Raw genomic sequence first — 18,235 nt, 5'->3', positions numbered from 1 at the left:
TGTACTGACTGTCTCCACTGTACTGACTGTCTCCACTGTAGTGTTGATGATCTGATGTGAGTGTAATGATTTGCAAGAAACACGAAGCGTTAATCATCAGCGGTGAAAGACTATTTGTAGGAAGCAATCTCATGTCAGACGAACTCCATCTGCTCCGAGTTTGAGCCTGGACGTGGTTTAGGAACAGAAACTAACAACAGACAACGTGTGTGAGGAATAAAGACTTAAACACCAACGCCGTGCCGTAGAAGAGATACACCCGAGGACATTAATATGGACTTAGTTTCCAAGCACACAGCAATAGCAACACTTTGGAGTAAAAGTATAAAAATATCCCTCAGATCAATAGCAGCTCAAAGAGAGCCTGTCAAGCATCGGGTATCTGCAGTTAGGCCCTAACTCATATTGTCAGCTGCAACGTCTCACAATAGATGTGCAGACTGAGACAACTCATAATAAAATAACGGTCTGAAATACTGTTCCTAATCAAATGGTTGACGTGAGAAAACTGATGTCACTCTTTTTGAATCACAAAAAAACGTCATTTTGAAGTATGTCTACATCTGAATCAATTGCTATTGATTTGTGATCCTAGTACACTACACTATGAACCACACAAGAAACATGAACCGCACTAGCTTTCAATTAGATAATTCTAGGAAGGCAAGAAGGCAATTGCTCTGAAGGCACCATGCAAGCAATGCTGAGAGAAATCATTCAGGCAAAAGGTTGCTATGCAGGTTTGCATTTCTGACAACTAGTTCAGGGATAAATGTAGTCTTTGATTACGACTCTCAGTTCCTCTCAGTTCCGTTCCATTACGACATTCCGTTACGACTCTCAGTTCCGTTACATTACGACTCTCAGTTCCGTTACATTACGACTCTCAGTTCCGTTACATTACGACTCTCAGTTCCGTTACATTACGACTCTCAGTTCCGTTACATTACGACTCTCAGTTCCGTTTCCGTTACATTACGACTCTCAGTTCCGTTACATTACGACTCTCAGTTCCGTTACATTACGACTCTCAGTTCCGTTACATTACGACTCTCAGTTCCGTTACCATTACGACTCTCAGTTCCGTTACATTACGACTCTCAGTTCCGTTACACTCTCAGTTCCGTTATTACGACTCTCAGTTCCGTTACATTACGACTCTCAGTTCCGTTACATTACGACTCTCAGTTCCGTTACATTACGACTCTCAGTTCCGTTACATTACGACTCTCAGTTCCGTTACATTACGACTCTCAGTTCCGTTACATTACGACTCTCAGTTCCGTTATTACGACTCTCAGTTCCGTTACTCTCAGTTCCGTTACATTACGACTCTCAGTTCCGTTTATGACTCAGTTCCGTTACATTACGACTCTCAGTTCCGTTACATTATGCATAAGAGTAATTGGAAGAAGACCTCTTCTGTAGTTTTGTTAAGAACCCCAGCGCTCGGCCTGAAAATGAACAAGCATCGCTTGTGGTACGGTTTTGGAAGCATACGAACCTTATCTTTCATATCAGTGAGAAATCATTTTCAAAAAAGGTTCAATTGATATACATCTTTATAGGGTTAGAGAGTACATCTTGGACAAGGGTAAATTAGGGCTGAACTAACTCAAAACAAGTTACCAGAACTTGAACTGTAATGAATGAACCGGCACCCCGGTATATATTATTTTATATTTTACTGCTGCTCTTTAATGACTTGTTACTTTTATCCGTATTTATTGAAACTGCCCAGTTGGTTAGGGGCTTGTGAGTAAGCATTTCACTGTAAGGTCTACCTACACCTGTTGTATTCTGCATTTCACTGTAAGGTCTACCTACACCTGTTGTATTTCACTCTACCACTGTAAGGTCTACCTACACCTGTTGTATTCAGCATTTCACTGTAAGGTACTACCTACACCTGTATTCAGCATTTCACTGTAAGGTCTACCTACACCTGTTGTATTCAGCATTTCACTGTAAGGTCTACCTACACCTGTTGTATTCAGCATTTCACTGTAAGGTCTACCTACACCTGTTGTATTCAGCATTTCACTGTAAGGTCTACCTACACCTGTTGTATTCAGCATTTCACTGTAAGGTCTACCTACACCTGTTTTTCAGCATTTCAGCATTTCACTGTTGTAAGGTCTACCTACACCTGTTTTATTCAGCATTTCACTGTAAGGTCTACCTGTTTTATTCACATTTCCCTGTTGTATTCAGCATTTCACTGTAAGCATTTCACTGTCTACCTACACCTGTTGTATTCAGCATTTCACTGTAAGGTCTACCTACACCTGTTGTATTCAGCATTTCACTGTAAAGTCTACCTACACCTGTTGTATTCAGCATTTCACTGTAAGGTCTACCTACACCTGTTTATTCAGCATTTCACTGTAAGGTCTACCTACACCTGTTGTATTCACATTTCACTGTAAAGTTGTATTCTTTCACCTACACCTGTTGTATTCAGACCTACACCTGTTTTTCATTTCACTGTAAGGTCTACCTACACCTGTTTTATTCGGCGCACGTGACTAATAACAATTGATTTTGATGGAGAGCAACGTGTTAAGATTAGCATAAAGCATAAACGTGTTCAAAGATATCAACATATCAAAAGAACATTGCTACACGTTTTACAACATGACTCAGTGATAGTCAGCTGGGGAAATACAAATGCATTCACTTTTTCTCCACACCGCTGTGTAAAAGTTACCTAACTAACCAGGCTAGAAAACGTTTTCAAATTAGAACAGCTTGTCACTGTTACACCATTAACAAGTGCATAATTGTATGCGTCTTGAGAAATTGATAAAAGTGAAAACGCTTTTGAATAGTCGCCTCTGCTAGCAAGAAGCAGATGTAGTCCTTCTCCCATCGCTAGCGGGAGCCTCTGTTCACTAGCTTGACAGGACGTCAAGACCGCTCGTCCCTCTCCAAACGCCGACCAACTAATTAGCTGATAACGGCATCCTCATTCAAACAGTCAACTACGACCCATCACTGTCATAAGATACTTTTCAACTAAATGTCTACTAAATTGACATGGACCGAAAAGGAAAAATACTTTTTAATTATTCCGCTAGCTAGCTAATAAAGATATTATATGCAGGAGACCGCTAACGAACGAGCGGTTCTCTCTCAACATCAACAATAACATGTTCCAGCTTTCCCCTTATAGTGAATTCCTTTAAAGTTATGCTTTTGCACAAAAAATACACAGAAATTCACACTAAAATTAGTTCCTTGTCGTTTAAATTACACATGCGAAGACTTGCGTTGGCATTATATCGTTTGCTAACCGTTTACATTTATAATAATTTCAAGCTGCGCTTTACCTTCAATTCCGCACTCTCCGCCATCTTGCAATTCCTAGTGCAAGCGTGATGACGTCATGTGACGTTGACGACCACCACGCTACGTGCGTGCGCTCATTGGGGGTGCATTTAAAACGTTGTTTGAGTGCTTAAAACTGTGTTAGTTTTGCAGTAGATATAATCCGTCCCATATTCCGTTTCAAGAGATACGTTTAATTGATATGACACTTTAGGCATCTTTTGATGTCCTAAATCAATGCAAAATGCAAACATTTTTCCTCTCCCAACCACCAACTTGTTCTTTGTAATGGAGTTGTCTCCATTGAAGTTTTGTACTTCATTTCCTCCACAAAAGAGAGTGACTATGCCTCTGGACTGAACTCACTCACTCACTCACACACACACTCACACACACACACACACACACACACACACACACACACACACACACACACACACACACACACACACACACACACACACACACACACACACACACACATACACATACACATACACACACACACACACACAAAAGACAGGGAATATATGTGGAAAGGATGTGGTTATCTGTTAAACAGCAAAATAATGAATAAATGCAATGGATACAACAGGATAAACAAATGGATCCAGAATAAAACAGAATGGACTGGTAATAAAATAGCACAACTGGATTAATAATGAAATAGCACAGGACTGTATAATAAATATATATATAATCAAGCAACTATCAGTAACAGTAAACACACAAAGTTACAACAACAATATTAAAGTACTTCTGCACGCACTCCATCCCACAGGTCCACTCAGAGGAGAAGTGAGGAGACAGTGGGCTGCACAGAGAGAAGAGCTGTCAGGTGTCCCCTGACAACGTGCCTATTAGCAACCAATCAGGGTTAAGTCACACAGGTCAGAGAGAGTTTGAGAGGCCGGTTTATGGCTTGGTCGAAAATATAATGTATATTTTTGACCTTGGTTTTTGGTGCCCCCAGACACTCAGGCAAGCTCCTGGGAGATGGGGAGTGGGCTGTGCAGATTGAAAGGGTTGTGAGGTGTTGATAAGAGTCAATTCGTAACAAAAACCGTTCTTGAGCTATGCTTGAAAAATGGGATTTACCTGTTTTATATATACACTATATATTACAAATGTATGTGGACACATCTTCAAATGAGTGGATTCGGCTATTTCAGCCACACCCATTGCTGACAGGTGTATAAAATCGAGCACACAGCCATGCAATCTCCATAGACAAACATTAGCAATAGAATGGCCATACTGATGAGCTCAGTGACTTTTAACCTGGCACCGTCATTGGACGCCACATTTCCAGCAAGTCAGTTCATCAAATTTCTTCCCTGTTAGAGCTGCCCCGTTCAACTGTAAGGGCTGTTATTGTTAAGTGGAAACTTCTAGGAGCATTGACGGCTCAGCCATGAAGTGGTAGGCCACACAAGCTCACAGAAAGCACGTAAAAATACAAATAATTTGTCCTCGGTTGCAACCCTCACTACCGAGTTCCAAACTGCCTCTGGAAGCAACGTCAGCACAATAACTGTTCGGTCGGGATCTTCATGAAATGGGTTTCCATGGCCGTGCAGCCGCACAAAAGCCTAAGATCATCATGCACAATGACAAGAGTTGGCTTGAGTGGTGTAAAGCTCGCCGCCATTGGACTCTGGAGCAGTGGAAATGCGTTCTCTGGAGTGATGAATCACGCTTCATCATCTGACAGTTTGGCGGATGCCAGGGGATGCTACCTGCCTGAATGCATAGTGCCAACTGTAAAGTTTGGTGGAGGAGGAATAAAGGTCTGTGGCTGTGTTTCATGGTTCAGGTTAGGCCCAGTAGTTCCAGTGAAGGGAAATCTTAACACTACAGCAAACAAAGACATTCTAGAGAATTCTGTGCTTCCAACTTTGTGGCAACAGTTTGGGGAAGGCCCTTTCCTGTTTCAGCATTACAATGGCCCTGTGTATAAAGCGAGGTCCATGCAGAAATGTTTTTTTCAAGATCGGTATGGAAGAACTTGACTTGCCTGCACAGAGCCCTGACCTCAACCCCATAGAACACATTTGGGATGAATTGGAACGCCGACTCTGAGCCAGGCCTAATCGCCCAACATTAGTGCCCGACCTCACTAATGCTCTTGTGTCTGAATGGAAGTAAGTCCCCACAGCAATGTTCCAACATCTAGTGGAAAGCCTTCACAGAAGAGTGGAGGATGTTATAGTAACAAAGGGGGGACCAACTCCAATGTTAATGCCCATGATTTTGGAATGAGATGTTCGACGAGCATACTTTTGGTCATGTAGTGTATTTCCACACTGAGGTTGGAATAATGCTGAGAAATTGTGAGAATTATGATATCGTCCGTTTAGCGCGGCTGTGTTGTTCCTACATGTCTGATCTCTGAGTAGAATTACTTTCTTACCTCAGTTAGCCACAAAATCCCTAGTTTGAATAATGCAGCTATTTTTCTGGAAGCTGTACTGCCCTGTTTCCCTATGTTTTCCACCACGTGGGCCAGCCCACTAGCACTTTGACTTCAACCAATGAGCTTCCGCCCCTAGCACTTTGACTTCAACCAATGAGCTTCAGCCCCCTAGCACTTTGACTTCAACCAATGAGCTTCAGCCCCTAGCACTTTGACTTCAACCAATGAGCTTCAGCCCACTAGCACTTTGACTTCAACCAATGAGCTTCAGCCCCTAGCACTTTGACTTCAACCAATGAGCTTCAGCCCCTAGCACTTTGACTTCAACCAATGAGCTTCAGCCCCCTAGCACTTTGACTTCAACCAATGAGCTTCAGCCCCCTAGCACTTTGACTTCAACCAATGAGCTTCAGCCCCCTAGCACTTTGACTTCAACCAATGAGCTTCAGCCCCCTAGCACTTTGACCTCAACCAATGAGCTTCAGCCCCCTAGCACTTTGACTTCAACCAATGAGCTTCAGCCCCCTAGCACTTTGACTTCAACCAATGAGCTTCAGCCCCCTAGCACTTTGACTTCAACCAATGAGCTTCAGCCCCCTAGCACTTTGACTTCAACCAATGAGCTTCAGCCCCCTAGCACCTTGACTTCAACCAATGAGCTTCAGCCCCCTAGCACTTTGACTTCAACCAATGAGCTTCAGCCCCTCGCCATATGCTGTATATGAAAGCTAGCAAGAGGCACATGATGCACCCACAGCAGAGCGAGAGAGACAGCAATGACTTGGTGCACATATCTGCACATATGTGACATAGTACACCATTTTTGGGGACCACTTTTGGCATGTGAGTGTAACAGTATAACTTTAGACCGTCACCTCGCCCAAACCAGGGACCCTCTGCACACATCAACAACAGTCACCCACGAAGCATCGTTACCCATCGCTCCACAAAAGCCGCGGCCCTTGCAGAACAAAGGGAACTACTACTTCAAGGTCTCAGAGCAAGTGATGTCACCGATGTCACCGCGCACCACCGCTAACTAAGCTATCCGTTTCACATCCGTTACATGAGCACTACTTTCAGAACGACTGGCTAAAAAGTATAGAAGAGTACCGGAGAATCTCTTTAATAGACCAATAAGACAGAGAGTTCCAAACCTCTGACAATAATAGCTACATTTTCAGTGGTCCCCTCCTCACTCAGACCACTCCCAGACAATCCTAGCTAAATTCCTGCTTGAGAAATTGCCCTTTACTAAAGAAGCTATTTTTGTTTGTTTTCAATTAAACTGGTCAAAAATAATCCCAGTAAAGTACTTAATTGTTATCCAGAAATGATTTGATATGGAGTTTAAAACGGCTACATTGGACCTTTTAAAACAGTTCATAGTGTGCTCTCTCTACAACTACAAACATTTTAGAACGTTGCCCACCCTGAATGCATCTTTATAATATAGACTAACAAGGTGTCTAAAGCACCTAATAAATTAGTTCCAATAGGATTGGTAAACACGCAGCAACAGAAAACTAGTTTGGAACGAGATAGCAGTGGGATTGGGCACCGTTTCAGAATAGGGACCTATCGACTTCACGTTTGAAAAGTTATAAATGCTGGATATTAATGAGCCAGTAGATGTCACTAATCTTCATTGTCCAGTAGATGGCACTATCTCCATTGTAATTCAGACTATGATAAATACAGATTACCCACTATTTTTCTGACATTTATAGAGCCCCCAAAGTCCTCATGAAATTGTTAATATGACTCTGTTATATCTAATCATGAATAAGATAATGCCCCCCAGCTTTCCAGTGTTGTACTGATATCTATGTATCGTATTTGGTTATACCATACATGGCTACTCCTTATCCCTAAGAGGGACATGAACAGAACACTGGGTGGAGTACATTACTCCCTAACAATGCAATTCATCTTCAATGTAATGATTGATGACACAACTCCATTACGGATGACTTTAGTCAACCATAGAAGGCTCACGTGGAGGGTGTTTAAACAGGGACGGCTGTTGCACATGTTCCAGTCCCCACCTGTTCAATGTGATGTACACAGTGACAGGAAGTGCAGGTTAACTTTGTATTTGTCTTTGTCAACGGAGTCATTTAGATTCCATGACCAATGTTGGCATAATGAACAGGAACAAACATGATTTCATGGCCACTCTAATAGGTTGATAAACTTCTATGATCTACAAACCAGACCCTTTCATTCTCATGTTTGGCCGGGCCATTCTGAACCATTGTAACAAAAAAGCAAATAAATCTGAAATCATTCACTGTGAGAATGGGTTCACTCATTACAACTGATATTTAAGTGGGCTTTTATATGTTTGGGTGTACCACGACAAACAGTTTGAGAGACTTTCAAAAAGAGTATTGTTTGGTATTGAGGGCAGCCCTCCGACACTATTGACCAAGGGTGTAATGGGTTATGTGGTCTGTTCATTCTTATAATTTAAGAAGACTTTTATTTGTGGCTTCTCACAATCATACTCGTGTATACAGTCATACTAAAATATATCTTTAAAAATATCACGATTTAAAAAATGAAAAATAATCATACTTCAACGGTATCTGTTAATCATTGTAATGTAATCAATGTCACCATGTCAGTACTTCACTCAAATGTCAGTTGAACTTGTGAAGTTGTGTCGAGTCAAATGTTTAGTAGTTTGTGATAGTATGAGGCTTAACAAACCAGTAAGTATATAAATGATTATATCGATACTGTGTTGCTCATCTATACCATGTGCAACAGCAAAAAAAAGGATCACATCACTTGTGTTCAATGCCATTCTCATGTGGACGGAACAGGAAAACTCTGGTCCGTAGACAACTTCTTCAGGATACCTTGTGTAAACATGTTACAATACACACACCAGTGGTTAGTATTCAAATGAAAAGGTGCCTTCACGTGGGGAGCAATTACTGTCAAAAAGATTAATATTCAACATGCATCACTGCCATTATGCGAGCATCTCTCTTACTCTCTTGTGCCTAGGGACAGAGGGCCATCTAAAGAGCATTTAATCAATAGCTATTAGGCTTCACATCAGAATAATTAGATTTCACTATTAAACAGGGCTATTCCCCTGACAGAATGTCGAACATAACTTGACTGGACTTCTGAGACAGCCCATGTATGGAATGAGTCGTTTGATATGAAAAAAATCAAATAAAGATGAAACAACCTGGATACTAAATTAATTTTAAATCAGGTTGTTATTCCTTAAATGTTCCAGCAGGTGTCAGTATCGTTCCTATTAAGAGACATTCATGAGACAAGGCAAAAATCGGATTCACTTTTTAATCGTATTTTACATTAATTTCTGATATAATACATACATGAGTCTTATTGGCCCTTAATGGGGTCACAACAACACTTTTTAAAGTTCATATGTATATCGTGGAAAAAAATAACCAACTGGCTTGGAATTGATTTAAAAAAAGATTGGTTACAGAAATCAACTGCACAACATGGAATTCAGTCACAAATGTCCGTTTCAAGTCTCTTTGCGTGGCGTCTTGATTTCCTTTAATCTCATCCCCACTCATAACTCTTGCCATGCACAAAGGATTGACATGACAAAATAAAGCCTACAAGACAGAATTAAATACACAACAAATAGGTTTGGTTTCTGTGCCTGTGGTTTATTTAATGTATGGTAGGGTTCTGACGATGATTCAAACCCTTTATTAAGTACAACAGAAGCTGGGTGTGTCTTGTAACCGAATGCTCAAATCATACGGAAGAAATATACCTTTTATAATGAATATACTGTACATGGTATCTATGTATGAATAAAAACAATCATAGTTGAGACTGAATGAACATTCTATACACTGTAAAAGACTAATCTGTTGTGTGACATTTTAGGCAAACGGAACCTTTTTAATTAGTTCAAGGTTGAAAGGTCATTGGTTACTTCGAAATAAGTGCTAGAATAAATGTTGGCGCCATTAGAACAGCGTTTCCCTTTCCATGTCCCGGTGACCCAAAGCGGTGTTTGTGTCCTAACACTCACACACTTGAGTCAACTAATCAACAATTCATCATCAACCCTTTGATTTGAATCAGGTGTGTTAGGGTTAGGACAAAAACCGAGAAAGGTCATCATCTTTGGATCCCCCTGGTCCAGCATTTGGGAAACGCTGCGTTAGAAGGAAGTGTATTCTATACATTAGATGCCTAACTTTATTTCTTAGTCCAGTGAGGTCCAGATCAGTAGTAATGTTGCCAATTTTTTAAAGTGCTTTACATCAATAATATACATTGTTTAATGTTTCAGATGGACAGAACAGATTAACGACTAACTTAAACACAAATAAATATATGTAAAAACACATACATAATGTGGTATAACAACCCAAGAATGCTAGGATTCGTGTTACTTATGAAATATCACATTATACAACTCATTGCACATCTCCACATATGTATATATATATTTATATATATACACGGGATATATGAAGAGCAATGGATTATGATTCAAAGGGACTTGTGGTGAGTCCATATCAAGAGTTCTTTACAGCTTGATACCTGTCTATAAATACACCACATACAATGGACCAGTCGTTGGGTGTTGGTGTATCTTCAAGAGTTCTTTTCAATGGAAGGTCTTGTTCTCCTGACCTCCATAGCCACTTCTTCTGCGTTAAATAAATAGCGCTGGAGTGTGTTCACAAGTTGTGAATCCTTGGATGACTGGTGAGGGAGGGCAAAGGTAAAGAAGTTACGGGGAGAGACTGTGACTACTTGAGGTGGGTGTCTCTCTTTTTGGCTGCAGTGAGCTGTACTGGAGTCAGGGGGGGGTCTTGTGGTCTATTATGGAGGCAGCAGAGGGGTTTGAAAGTACAGGCTCCAGTACAATGGCGAGGGGTCAGCATCTTGCAGGAGAAATGGTGCAGGGCGTCATGAGCTTCTAGGGAGAAAGGGGATGTGTCACTTCAAACACTGGGCAGATGAAATGTCTTTGTTATTTTTCTATCCACACTGTGTTCTCTAGTCGTTCTTTCCTCTAAGTTCAGTCTACACGTCACAGTAGTTCTGCTCAATATCAAATGTGCTAGGAATTAGCATATCACAAGGACACACATGCCAGCGAAGAATAAAAAGTAGCACTTGCATAGGTACGGTTGTAATTTGACAACTACTACTAGTCATAATCAAAGTCCATTAGAAGGCCATGCTCTTGCCCAGCCAGCCACTGAATTCATTCCCAAATGGACTGAAACTGGATACATGTTCTGTTTTTGGACCATATAAATTACCTTTTAGCTTCTGTTGTATTGCATAACGCGCCTTTCTTTCTTGATCCAACTCGCTGCACAAAGTGTCTAAGCAAACAACACATAAATAATAAGAAAAGAAAACGCAATAATTGAGCTTCAAAGCGGTGGTTTGTAAACTTTGAAATGGATGACTGTAATTTATGTTGTTCACCCTCGGGTATTTTGAGTGACCTCTTAGTGTAGTTGAAGTGTGTATTTACACTACCGCGTTCCAGTAACTCTAGAACTAGTCTATCCGTGAAAGGGCGGCATCAGCTGTTGTCGTCTACTGTATGTAACTGATACGACGAGACGTAATGGTCTGCCTTTTACATTTTCCAGTGCGTGATTTAGGAGAAAATAACATTTACAAACAAAACACAGCGAAATCAATCTCTCTATGCTTTGATATTATTGCAGTTCATTCGACAATTTCCAGTCAAATTGCGAAAAATGTTGACAATTTGACAGGAATGATAAGCTATTATTTGTAGATTGTGGACACGCAGCCTAATTCTATAATGACCGAATTTATGCAAGTGTCACTTTCCCCTCTTCATTCTTGTGTGGTACAAGGAAGCAACAAAGTCAATAAGACTGTTCTTGTACACGCACGTTTTCATACTTTAGAACATAAATGCTATAACGATATGGGTCATTTCATTCAATTTAAGTCGGGACATATTATTTAATTTATTAAAACACTGACCATTTAGCATATTCCGATCATTTTTCCTGGAGACTCACCTCGGACAATATGAAGCTGTTGGACCATCTCTTCTCTGTAGGACAGTTCCCTCTTCATTTGGTCCTGAAAATTATCTGCATAGTGAGCAAGCAGACGGCTACTATTAACACAGTGCGCAAGTCCAAATAATAGAATTTAAGCCTAATGGGTTCTCAGCATTAATAAAGACCTCAATGTGTGGGAAACAGGAGCAGCTCTCGCTTTTGAAGCTAAACAATCATTTACTTCCATTTCAGCACCATGCCGCTGTCCACTAATGTTTGCTTCGTTGTAGTCAATATGTTCGCTGTATTTCTCTTTATGTTTAAACTCATTCTGAAACAGGCCAAGATGGTGGAAACGTGAATGACTTTAACTCTTAAAAAATAGAGTTACTTTTTTTTTTATTTTTACTTTAATAGGTCGAGTTGCGCCTGTTTCCCCTCATGTAAATATTTCAGCTGCACGTCGACTCTGTGCATGTTTAAGCAGTAGGACAATAAAGCGTCCTACCTTTTAAACTTTGAAATTCGCGTTCCAACTTTTTTCTGAGCTCCACTTGTTCGACAAGCTGTTTCTGAAGTTCCTCTGCAAACCGAAGCGGTCATCACCATTATCATAATCGTCGTTGTAAAAAGGAAATAGACAAAGCAATAAATTCCAAATGTGGCTTTCAACATACTAACCCTATATATTGCAGACCTATCTTAGCCTGTTCAACAATTAAAGCATTTGATTTTGATTACAGGCCTTTATAGGCCTAATACAACACAGGCCTATGGGTAAAAACAACCACAATGTTTCCCTTGGTTTATTTCCCTATAGTATCGTAATAACTATTATCAGAAGGCCTATGGTTGGAACGCTAACAGTCGTTTAGCCTCACTGTGTCTCCAAGCATGGTATTGCTAAATAATTAGCTCCATCGCCTCGGGGTTAGAGGCTCGAGCGCCGCAGCTTAACGGCTGGGCTCGTTAAAATATTAATAGTGTAAAAACGATTTCGTGTTACAATAAGTAGAACAATTCCGTTTCTCATAATTTAACATTAGAGGAGGTTAACGAATGGAAAACAATTCAAACGTGACCGTGGAAACTTGTGTTAAGCTGTAGGCATAACATTTATTTAGAAAGCGATTAAAAAAAATAGATTATTAGACAGATCATAATAGGTATTATGTTGTTAGTACAGGACCTAGATATTAAAGGGGAAACCTCAGTCTAGCATATTAGACTGGTGATTCCACACGTCGTAGCCTACACAAGACCAACATGGAACATGGTGCTCATGTTCCATAAAAAGGCTTAGAATTAACAACACGAGGGTTTTTCGAATGTTGAAATAGGAGGCTTTGAGGAAGTAGAGATGCAAATAGAGCCGCGTTCACACGTGTTCGTTATGTTTAAAATATAACTATTTTAATTCAATGCTAAATATATATTTTTTATTCCCAGAACCGAAAATTAGGCTATTATGTTTAGTGATTTCCACCTTGCTTTGTTCAATTTAAGATGAGATCTAATGACTAGAAACGAGGCGAGGCGAGGCGAGGCGAGGCGAGGCGAGGCGAGGCGAGGCGAGGCGAGGCGAGGCGAGGCGAGGCGAGGCGAGGCGAGGCGAGGCGAGGCGAGGCGAGGCGAGGCGAGGCGAGGAGGCCTACTTGTTGGTCGTTTTGCACGAGGCTAATCAATATAAACAAATGGAAATGATCATTGATAAAAATCAAATGATTACCTTTAGCCATGTTTTCGATATCTTTTTCCTGGATCCTACTGACGTCATGCTGACGTAATGCCCCATTGCCTGCAAGAGAAATATTAAAGATGGCATCAGCTCATTAATTCATCTAATTTACTCCATTTTCTGTTACTAATGATCATATTTGGAACAGTAAAAAGTTGAGAAACCCCTGGCTAACAATTTCGTTACATAAAATATAATACAATAGGCTATATTACCATGGTAGGCCTACTAAACTTGTACACACTTACACACACACAGAGAGAGAGACTCACATGGTGGGCTTTCCTTTGCTTGGTCCTGATAGGTTCTCTGTGGAACGTCCTCTCTTGTAGGAGAACGTTGTTTGTGTGGGTCGGAAACATGGAGTACACCTGATAAAGACAGACAGTAATAAGCGACGTGTCTATTTGCATACAGAAACTATACCATGAATATGTACTATGCAAGATAATAGGCCTACCGTTCGATTGCAATGGGCTGCTATGTTTTGATCCAAACGTAGATGGACCGTTCAAAGGCATGTGTCCATCCTTTTCATGTGTGTACACCTGCAAAATTAACCAAAGCCATTATAGTCAATACAACTGCAATCATCTATAATTATCTTCATTTCACAAGCAATTCTTTGAACGGATATACCCACGTGACACGTCTCCAATTTATAATTATAGGGAAGTAATTCAATTGTTGTCCACCTATCTAAATTGCAGTTTGACTGACATTAGGACGAGGCATGGGCAAAGGCCTAACCTTTTCCCAACACACTACAAGGCTCGCAGTAAACACTCCAAACAGAACCACTTCAATTATCTTTAGAACAAAAGACAAGGCACAGACCTAGGCTCCCACTCAGCGACCTTATTAAAACAAGCCTACTCAATTCTCAATCTCTTTAATATTGGGACGATGGTCTTTTTTGTAAATGTCATTGCCAAAATGTATTTTAACGAAAGATAATTTCCATATTTGTTCCAACCTGCCAATGTATGTGTAAACAGGCTCAGCCTTCTGTAATGTCAGGGTTTTCAACAGCACAATAAAACCCCATGCGAGAAGCCCTGGATATAGTTCATATAAGTGGCTGCTTTTTTTTTCATTTGACCAAAATATGAAAATCCCTTGCAAAAACGCGTTGAAAACATCACATTAGCCTACTGTTTAGGCTTCAAACTGTTAAAAGCTGCCAGCCATATCAACATCCTTTAAGGCCTATGACCATTGGAACTTTAAACACAGCATGATGACCATACTTTATGCCCATGCACTTACAAGACCAAACATCACCCATTTTCATATGGGATCCAAATAAATCTCCGTGGATTGATGCCTAAATTAATTTACAAACATGTGCGTAAATATATTGAACATAAAAACACTTACTTCGTACACCGGTGTATCATGGCGCTCTGACACCTGTCCACCCTGCCTCTCGTCATCAGAGGACCCGGAGTGGGGATCTTCCGGTTGTGGTCCTGGACTTGTCCCCAACTCTCGACTATCTTCAGGCCCGGAATGGGCTGAGTTGAGGGGCGGGGACTCTGACGGTCCTCCACTGACAGTTGGACTGACTCTTCATCCTCGTGTGCCCTGTTTGACTCCACGTCAACGTCTGGGTCGTCCACGCTATCCACATCCGGGGACATAGACCTATAGCTAGAACTTTCACTCACGAAATCTGGCGATAGGTAACCAGAGCGCACACCGCTGTACGTGTCCCTATTGCCGTATAGCTTTGCAATGCTTTCGGCGTCTTTCACCACAGGTCTGAACGCAGAGATGTAATTTATCTTCCGTGGAGTTGTGGGGAGTCCTTCCGTCGACCGGGCCTCATCCCCGGATTTATCCTCGTCGTTCCGGGTGGATTGTGAGCTGGAGCACCGTTCGCTGTCTTGAAAGCTATCCTTAGGTGTGTTTGCGCACCGGTCACTTTGATCCGATAACTCGAGGTCACTCTGTCTGACACTTAAGAGCTCTGTGGGTGGTTTGGGTGGTGACTGTTGATACGGTGGCATCGGCAGGCCACCTGCTGTTGGCCAAAACATCGGGAAAGAGGGATAAATACTGTCCTTTGCTCCTGGCCAAAAGACACCCGAAACGTTGGTTTTATTTGTCTCTCCCACTCCGTCGTCCTTCTTTTGACACAGTCCAAACGCAGGGAATCCATACGGGTGGGGGAAGAGCGGTGGCTGGATCTTTTGAAGCATCCCAAAGCTCTTACTGGGCACAGGGATAACCGGGTAGTTCCGGACGCCATTTGACAGACTGATGTTAGGCCTACCTCGGTCTTCGTCACAGCGCAACGTTTTATGGGGTACCTCGGGGGAACTTCTTTGAGTTGGGTTACTGGTGGAATGTGACTTCAAAGGAGAGGACATGGATGACCCACTCATAGGTAGCGTCCTCTTACGACTTCCCCCGTTGAACATCGCTTTAACATCCTCCCACGCGTGGGCAACATCATCCGACGAGCTTTTGTCTGTTAGTTTGAGATGGCGCCTCCACGAATTGAAGTTTGCTGCGTCTGGCTGTGTATACTTGGACTCGGGAGTGCGATGGGAGTGGAATATGAATTTATTCGGGGAAAAATACATGTTACAATATGTGCATTTAATGCACTTGGCCCTCGAGCTGTTATACCTGGCAGGTATGAAGCTACCTCTGCTTCCCCACGCGCATTCATGAGAGACATCAAAAGCGAAATTTTCCGGTAGCTTTGGTGGGTTGTGAGCACCAAGGAATGATTTACATAGCCTCTCCGCCTCCCGCTTAGTGATCATACCGCAGCGCCGCGAGGAGATTGGCATGGCGCCAGCGCGCCTCAGTATCTCGAGCTGGACGGGCGTGCACTGGACGCAGGTGATTCCAAGAGCAACGCGTCGGTTATGGATTTCGTTGTAACTGTAGTTCTTTAGCAATGTGTTGGATATCTGCGCCAAGCAAAGTCTTTCCTGGCCATCTATGACCAAAGACACGATGTGCACTCCATACAACGCGGTCTCGCTGACTTGGTTAGGCTTCAGGGAGATGGGGCTGGAGAAGGGCTGAACGTCCTGCTTGGAGCTGGGGGAAGAGCTGGAGTCTCGTCCCGCTGGTTGTTGATTGGGTATCGACTCCATTCCTGGAAGTCTGAAAATAAAAACAAATATTTTAGGGTAGCCTATTGCACTACCATATAGGCCTACAGCTGGCATAACACCTGTTAAAAAATGCACTAGCCCTAAATAGTTTGCAATTCATTCCAAATCAACAAATAAATAAATAAAGACCATGAAATAGCTTTGTAATTAATCTTACCAATAGGCCTACGCACGCACATTCTGTGCAATATTAACAATAACATGGTCAAGGTCTTAAAAGTAACGCGGAAGATCAGTGTTATTATATACTAATAACTATGCATTATTATTATTATTATTATTACTACATACTTAGTGTTATTATAGAACAATCAAAAACATTTTCAACCCAGCATTATTCACAAAAGTCAAGGATTAGTTAGTTATTCGTTTTTGGTGACCCAGTTCTAAATAAATAGATAAATAATAGCCTAATAAATAAAATTTAATATAAACGTTCCATTTTATACGAGCATGTTTAGTATAGGTATATTAATATTAAGTGTCTAAACCATCCGAAAGCAATTTTTTTTAACATGACCTATTAGATTGTATTTTTTTGTAGGACGATGCCAACTAAGGCTATCCATGATCAGTTAGTTGTTTATTGACGGGACCTTTTCCTGTCGTCTTTAAATCGGCTCAGAGGCGAGGGTGATTACTTAAGAACTACATAAGATCCTTACACGCAAAAGAGCAGAAGGAAAATACACTCTGAGCTGCGCCAATGCGCTTACCAGAGAGGAAAAGAACAGCTAAGCTGCTTTCTTGGTAATTACACGGGTTAAATTGTACGTATTTGATCTGTTAATAAAAGACTAGCCATATATATAATTAAAACATCGCATGCGTGTCTCCCTAGATTAACGTTAGTACAACGCCTTATAGACCTACAATAAAATATTAAAATAGACTTTTACAAAAGGCAAATATTTCCCTCACATTTAGCATCTCACATCGGTCCCATTTTTGGGGGGTTTTGCGCAACGGTTGTAAATATATATTCTATAAGTCTTCCGAAAATAATATATTAAATTGGAAAATAAATTAAAGGTAACACTTACGAAAAACATGTAAAATATGAAACTGTTGTGACTGGTGATGAGACATTAAAATGTCAATAGAAAATACACAAGACAACGAATTGAAAAGAGTAAGATCCTTACCTTTCTTTCTGGAAAAGAGCACAGTACTCTAGGCTTAGGAAACAACTTTTCATCAAAAAGTTGAACAAAAATCACCGACACAAGCAGAGGTCTAGTCCGAGATTAAATATACTGTTGCTGGACCAAGCGTTCAGACTAGCCAAATCTCTCTCTGAAGTGTTTCTGTTTCTGGCTCAGTACAGTGAACGGACTTCCATCCTCTTCGACTCTCACCGGCTGAGTGGCGCACGAGAGAGTGACCGCATGGCAGTCCTAGAGCCTTCGCCACTCCTCAAGACAGCAGTCGACGTTCCTCACTGAAGAAGTGACCGCTAAACTAATGGATGGCAAGGCACACCCACTTAGCGTTCCTTCTCTTTAACTATATTATCTCCTGGACAATGAAGGAACAACAGCCACGAGGCTGTTACTTGATCCATTTAAACTTTACTCAGTGGATCTTTCAT

The 18,235-nt window shown here is 41.3% G+C and overlaps 1 protein-coding gene and 1 pseudogene across 1 annotated transcript; both read right to left on the bottom strand.

The window, feature by feature from the left end:
- The window catches only part of LOC124019830, a 109,450-nt pseudogene extending 106,047 nt beyond the window's left edge, over positions 1-3,403 (bottom strand).
- Positions 3,404-10,518: 7,115 nt separating this feature from the next.
- On the bottom strand, positions 10,519-16,720 carry LOC124019829 (SKI family transcriptional corepressor 1 homolog-B-like). Its single transcript, XM_046335262.1, has 9 exons — positions 15,065-16,720; positions 14,888-15,023; positions 13,968-14,055; positions 13,780-13,878; positions 13,499-13,567; positions 12,278-12,352; positions 11,785-11,859; positions 11,038-11,103; positions 10,519-10,688 (listed from the first exon to the last, which is right to left on the bottom strand). Exons 1-9 carry the CDS (start codon positions 16,696-16,698, stop codon positions 10,519-10,521), a joined length of 2,412 nt encoding a protein of 803 aa, XP_046191218.1. The 5' UTR covers positions 16,699-16,720.
- Between the last annotated feature and the right edge of the window lie 1,515 nt (positions 16,721-18,235).

This window comes from Oncorhynchus gorbuscha, unplaced genomic scaffold, assembly GCF_021184085.1.
Source record: "Oncorhynchus gorbuscha isolate QuinsamMale2020 ecotype Even-year unplaced genomic scaffold, OgorEven_v1.0 Un_scaffold_692, whole genome shotgun sequence".
NCBI lineage: Eukaryota > Metazoa > Chordata > Actinopteri > Salmoniformes > Salmonidae > Oncorhynchus > Oncorhynchus gorbuscha.
This window is presented reverse-complemented; position numbering and strand designations above follow the sequence as displayed.

Excerpts from the sequence above, each read along its gene's own strand:
- LOC124019829 (XM_046335262.1), bottom strand. The coding sequence starts at position 16,698 with ATGCCAGCTGTAGGCCTATATGGTAGTGCAATAGGCTACCCTAAAATA. Across the intron at positions 15,024-15,064 it reads GATGAAGAGTCAGTCCAACT|CCATTCCGGGCCTGAAGATA; the intron begins GTCAGTGGAGGA and ends CCTCAACTCAGC. Across the intron at positions 11,104-11,784 it reads ACAGCTTCATATTGTCCGAG|ACACTTTGTGCAGCGAGTTG; the intron begins GTGAGTCTCCAG and ends TTGTTTGCTTAG.